General features: G+C 37.8%; 1 protein-coding gene across 1 annotated transcript; it reads right to left on the minus strand.

The window, feature by feature from the left end:
• Positions 1-321: 321 nt before the first annotated feature.
• Positions 322-4,749, minus strand: GCK72_004714 (uncharacterized protein; the record flags this gene model as incomplete). The annotated part of the gene is made up of 7 exons (XM_053724850.1): positions 322-442; positions 976-1,280; positions 2,805-2,980; positions 3,521-3,615; positions 3,662-3,783; positions 4,196-4,432; positions 4,744-4,749. 7 exons carry the CDS (start codon positions 4,747-4,749, stop codon positions 322-324), a joined length of 1,062 nt encoding a protein of 353 aa, XP_053589044.1.
• Between the last annotated feature and the right edge of the window lie 1,251 nt (positions 4,750-6,000).

The raw sequence follows: 6,000 nt of genomic DNA on the forward strand, positions 1-6,000 counted from the left end.
TTCAGTCCCATCGTTTTTTTTTCTCAATTCTCATCCCGATGCCAATTAATTAACCGTAATTAACCCCTGTTCTAACTATACTCATCATAACCCGCGTTTTCCCTTTTCCCCGAACTCGTATGTCCTCAAAACCAAAATTTGGTTTGGAATATATATTAACCCCGCCCACTATATTTTATCTATATTCTATTATTATTTTATATTTTTGATCGGTGATTTTCTCTCTTCCTTTGCCCTCCCTGCTGACAAATAAATTTAGATGCAATCTGTGAAAAAACGTTTATTATATATTTATTATGTACAGAATTTCAGACTTTCCGATCAAACCAAATTCGCCTCATCGATTCCCTGACTCATACAAGCGTCGAGAGTCTCGCGGAGTTGAGTCCGCCGCAGGAGGTACTCGTCGGAGATTACGGCGTACAAGGCGCTCCGTTCGCATCTGGAAGAGTAATGGATAGAATATTTGAAATCAGCAAGTTGAGAGCTTTCAGAAAAGTATAATCATGACTAGGTTCGAACAGATTTGGGTCTCGCCACGACTTATTGGGTTACTGTAGTTTTCGTGGTGAGACCCAAACTGCTTCAAACCATATCATGATTATACTTTTCTGAAAGCTCTCGACTCGCTGAATCTGACTACATCAATTTCAAAACGATTTTCCTGTAACTGACGAAAATCCAAAAATGCAAAACCTGCCGGGGTAGCTAGTTACCTAGAATTCTAGATCTAGGCCATGAAAGTTGGATATTCGGAGATAGCTCGTTGAGAGCTTTCAGAAAAGTATAATCATGGCGTGGTTTGAAGCAAATTTGAGTCTCGACACGACTTATTGGGTTACTGTAGTTTTCGTGGCGAGACCCGACTTGCTTCAAACCTAGTCATGATTATACTTTTCTGAAATCTCTCGACTCACTGAATTCAGCTATCATAATCTGATTTCTCAAAACTGTTCAAATTAAAAAAGAACTAACACATCAGCCTGCACACAACAATCTCTCAACAGAGCGCATTCCTTCCGTTTCCTTGACACCTCGAAATGGCAGTTGATTGCCTCTTTTCTCGGTTTTTTCTCTTTGAGTGTACTCGCACGACACACCCGGTCAGTTATCTGAAACTCTCTTGTCACATTTGCAATCGGAACACATTTATCCAGATAGGCGAACGCTTCTTCTCTTCGCTGATTCATCAGATAAAAGTCTTCTTCTAAAGATGTCTTGCATGTCTGCCACGTCGCATGTGAAGTGTCATCTGAGTCGAGACCGTCGAGGGAGTGGCGCTGAAAATGAGAGAAAATGATGGGTTGAAAATAATGATGTTGGAAAATCTGTTAAGACATCAGAGAAGAAACCAAAGTTTAATTATTTTTATGTGAATATGTACAGTACCGCTCATAAGTATATTAAGTTTTGGTTTTTTCAGTTGAAAAGGTCCGACTTTGAGATTGTGTCATGGTGATACTTATTGTCCCATCTAGTGGATTTTTAATTGATTATACAGATCAAAAGTAGAGCTCCATTTTTGTAGTTGACAAATTTTTTGTACGGACACTCCCTAGAGAGTTATGGTCATTTTAAGACGACAGCTCAAAAATCGCACTATTTTGAACTGAAAAGAGTCGATTTAAGGGAGTAATTACTTCGACGATATGTAAATCTCTAGAGAGTGTCCGTACAAAAAAGTTGTCAACTACAAAGATGGAATTCTGCCTTTGATTTGAATGATCCATCAAAAATCTACTTGATGGGACAATTAGTATTACCATGACACAATCTCAAAGTTGGACCTTTTCAACAGCAAAACGTAATATACTTTTGAGCTGTACTGTAGATCAAGCGACAGTAACCAATAGTGTCGGTCATAGGGTTGTTCACTTCCACTGTTTTCAGTTGAAAATAACCATAGTTGTCAAGGCCCGGCCCGGGCAAATTGGCGCGAAAGTCAAATTTTCAAATTTTTTCAAATTTTTTCGAATTTTTTGAATTTTTTCGCGAAAAAGTCTAATTTTCGACTATGATTCAGAATTAGAAGAAAGTCTGAAAAATAGTGAAAAAATGGCCACATTTTCGATAAAAAATTTAAAAAATTTCGAAAAAAAAATTAGGAAAAAAAGGGTCATTTTTTGAAGCCGGGCCTTGAAAATTTTCTACCGGCCCGGCCCGGGCCTTGACAACTATGAAAATGACTGATTTTGTGAGCTCAACAATACCAATTTTTGTTGGGGGTGTAGATCAAAAACAGGGCTAAATTTTTCTAGTTGACAACTTTTTTGTACGGGAGACCTCTAGAAAGTTATTCAGCAATCTAGCCCAAAATTGATCAAAATGAGGTACCCAGTAGTTGGTGACACGTAACTTTCTAGGGAGTGTCCGTACAAAAAAGTTGTCAACTACAAAACTGTAGATCAAATCTAGATCTTCATTTTTGTAGTTGTCGGTATTGTTGTACGAGCCCTCGCTGAAAAGTTACAGGTGCATCAATGTAAGTAGCTCTTAAATCTCACTTTTTCCACTGAAAGAGGGAGATCTGTAACTTTAGAACAAGCCCTTGTACAAAAAAGTTGTCAACTACAAAAAGAGATCTAGATTTGATCTACCAGATCTAGATTTGATCTACCAAACAAAATCCATTTTGGAGCATTTGGTTCACATAGGGCTGTTTTACACTCTCTCAAAGTTAGTGATTTTCAATTGAATATCATTTTCCGGGTGTTTCATACTGTAGCTATCGTATACCGTATTTTTGTGGTCAGACCTTCCTAATATATGACATAACTCCTTAGTTTCTAACTGAAAACCCTTACATTTGAACTCTTCGAGCAATTAACTCTCATTTGATGTGCATCCTTTTGACACTGCAGATATTTCAGACAGAGTGAAAATGGCGGCGATTCGATTATTTTGATTTTTCGTTGCTTTTTCGTAGATTTGTCGGAGAGAGGATTTTGGGAGTTTTGAGGGTGTGGACGGAGTTCTTCTTCTGGAAAATAAGCAGTTTTTTTAAAAGATTTTTACCGCCATAATCATGTTCAACTCGTTGGGAGCTTTCAGAAAAGTATAATCATGAAGGCGTTTGAAGCAAGTTGGGTCTCGCCACGAAAACTACAGTAATCCAACTCGGGTTACTGTAGTTTTCGTGGCGGGACCTAAGTTGCTCCAAGCCATGTCATGATTATACTTTTCTGGAAGCTCTCAACTAGCAGTTTCCGAATATTTAACTTTCATAACCTAGTTTTTGAATTCTAGACCACAAGCAAAGTTTTTGGGTCCAAATTTTCAGATAGTTAAGGACAAATAGTTTTAAAATTGTACTAGTCAGATTGAGCTCAACGAGAGCATTCAGAAAAGTATAATCATGACTAGATTTGGAGCAAGTTGGGTCTCGCCACGACAACTACAGTAGCCCTAGTTGGATTACTGTAGTTTTCCTGTCGAGACCCAATTTGATCCAAACCAAGTCATGATTATACTTTTCTGAAAGCTCTCAACTTGCTGATCCCAAATATTTTATCCATTTTACCATGCTGTGCACACTCCGCCATTTTGATCTCCACCTCCTCCTTCAACCCGCTCAATGTCCGCCCATTCTCGCTGTACATTGTTTGTTGTTCGCATCTGAAATTTACTTTCTGATTTTCTGCAATTTTTTGATTTTCCTTACCGAACAGCCGGCTCACAACACCGTCTCAACGCATCACATCGATTCTGTGCTCGTGCGATTCGAAGTGGACAGTCTCCATTGGTATCCGGACGGTTGAAGAGGTAACTGGCACAGAATCGGTTCTAAAATTACATTTTAGAGTTAAATAAGTGTCAAAATCAAGATTTTCAGAGTTTTTTACGACAAAAGGTTTTTTTTCGAGAAAAAAACCAGATTTTTGAAAAAGTCCGCAATTTGTCGTAAGATCTAATGCATTCAGTGTTTGCACTCAATTCAAAGTACAGTAACCTATTAGTATTGATTGAGAAACACTTTCCAATAAATATTTTTCAATGAGACGAGATTACTGTAGTTTCGTTTCTGTGCAAACACCGGATTCTCAAAATACACCAGATCTTACGACAAATTGCAGAATTTTTAAAAATCAACGAATATTCAGACGGAAAAAAGCTAGACAGGAGTAAAAACACCTGAAAATTCCGAATTTTTATGTTTTAAACCCTAAAAACTATTAGATTCCCCTGAAAATCTCACCTTATCCTTACTCGTTATATACGACTGATTTCTCTCCTTCATCTCTGCTTCTATACAATTTTTCGACTCAATTTTTATCATTTCTTCGTATTTTCCAATTCCATCAAAGTCATTTTTCATTTTTTGCGCACATTTTTTATCCCATTTCCGATGTTTTTGGTCGCACATCTGGGTTAGTTGAGATTTCTCTTCGAGGCATTCTTGGTAGGAGTCACAGACGAAACGGAGCTCCAGAGGCTGAAAAAATAGGAGTTGGGAATTGAAATTTATATATTTCAAAAGCTGAAATAATAAGGATTCTGAATCTGTTTTCAAATTTAAAAACGGATAAAAATGAACCGAGTTACAACAAAATGTTTGTAGGGATTACTGGAACCAAGAATAGAAACATTCATAACTCAGTGTATTATGTCATTTTTAAAATTTTGAAAACAGATTCTGAATCCTCACAACTTTTTCTTTCTAACCATCTTCATTTCAATTCTAAAATAACTCACCCTACTACAGTAACCCACAGTAACCAATGACAAAAAGAAAACCGTAGTCACCCTCATGATCATCAGGAAGGAATGGCAGAAATGGAGTGAAACAAAGATATACTATCATCATTCTAGCCGCCCGTTATCATTTAAACGGCTATTCCATTCCATCTATTGTTCTATTGTGTCCATAAAAACAGAGAAAGAGAGAGAGAACCGGTTTAGCGAAATGATGGACACCTGTGATGGGTGTGACCCTTTGTGAACTTTCTGGAATTCCAGAAGATTTTAAACAAGGGTATTGGGGGGATTCAATTCAAAATCGATTCAAAATGTTGGGAAAAAGAGAAACGACCTACTTTGAGAACGTGTTACAATGCCAATAATTTCCACATGAGCTCTATTGTTAGACAGGTCTGTAGCAGAGTTGTCCGGAATCCGGATTCCGTATTCCGAAATTCCGACTTCCGGGCATTTTTTCCATTCCTACTTCCGACTTCCGACTTCCGGATAACAAAAATCACTTCCGACTTCCGACTTCCGGATAAGGAATTTTACTTCCGACTTCCGTCATTCCATAACTGTGGAATTTTCGAAAAGTGCATTTTGCAAAAATACATGGAAAAATGGTCTAAAAGGACAGAAAATAGGCTTTTCCTCAGCCAAAAACTAACTTTTCCACTGATTTTCGCGAATTTCATGATTTTTCTCTTGGAGTTTTTGAAAGTTTGAGAAAAAATCTAATTCCGACTTCCGACTTCCGACTTCCAACTTCCGACTTCCGGGCGTTTTTTCACTTCCGACTTCCGACTTCCGACTTCCGGTTAAGAAAACTTCACTTCCATGCAACTCTGGTCTGAAGCAGAGTTGTCCGGAATCCGGATTCCGTATTCCGAAATTCCGGGTTTTTTCGGCATTCCGGTTCCGGTTCCGGATTTCGGTTTTTTGAGTCTCCTTTTTCCGGAATTCAGAAGTAGAAATTTTAAAAATTGTTTGAGTTTAAAAGACAACTAAAGTACTTCTTTTTCGGTTTTGATCCTCAAAAGTAGTTTTAAACTTTGTTTATCATTAAAAACACTCGAAAAAAAGACTTGGCCTTGCAAATTTATCGAATCATTCCGAATTCCGGATTCCGAAATTCCGGAGTTCCGGGTTTTTTCGTCATTCCGGTTCCGGATTCCGGATTTCGAGAATTTGATTCCGGTTCCGGATTCCGTATTCCGGAAAATGTAAAATCTCATTTCGGTTCAGGTCAAAAGCAGGTCTTTACTTTTGTAGTTTTTATATGAGACCTCGCAAAAAATTTACAGGTCTATCAATTTATAC

Source organism: Caenorhabditis remanei, chromosome II (genome assembly GCF_010183535.1).
Source record: "Caenorhabditis remanei strain PX506 chromosome II, whole genome shotgun sequence".
In the NCBI taxonomy this organism is placed as follows: Eukaryota; Metazoa; Nematoda; class Chromadorea; order Rhabditida; family Rhabditidae; genus Caenorhabditis; species Caenorhabditis remanei.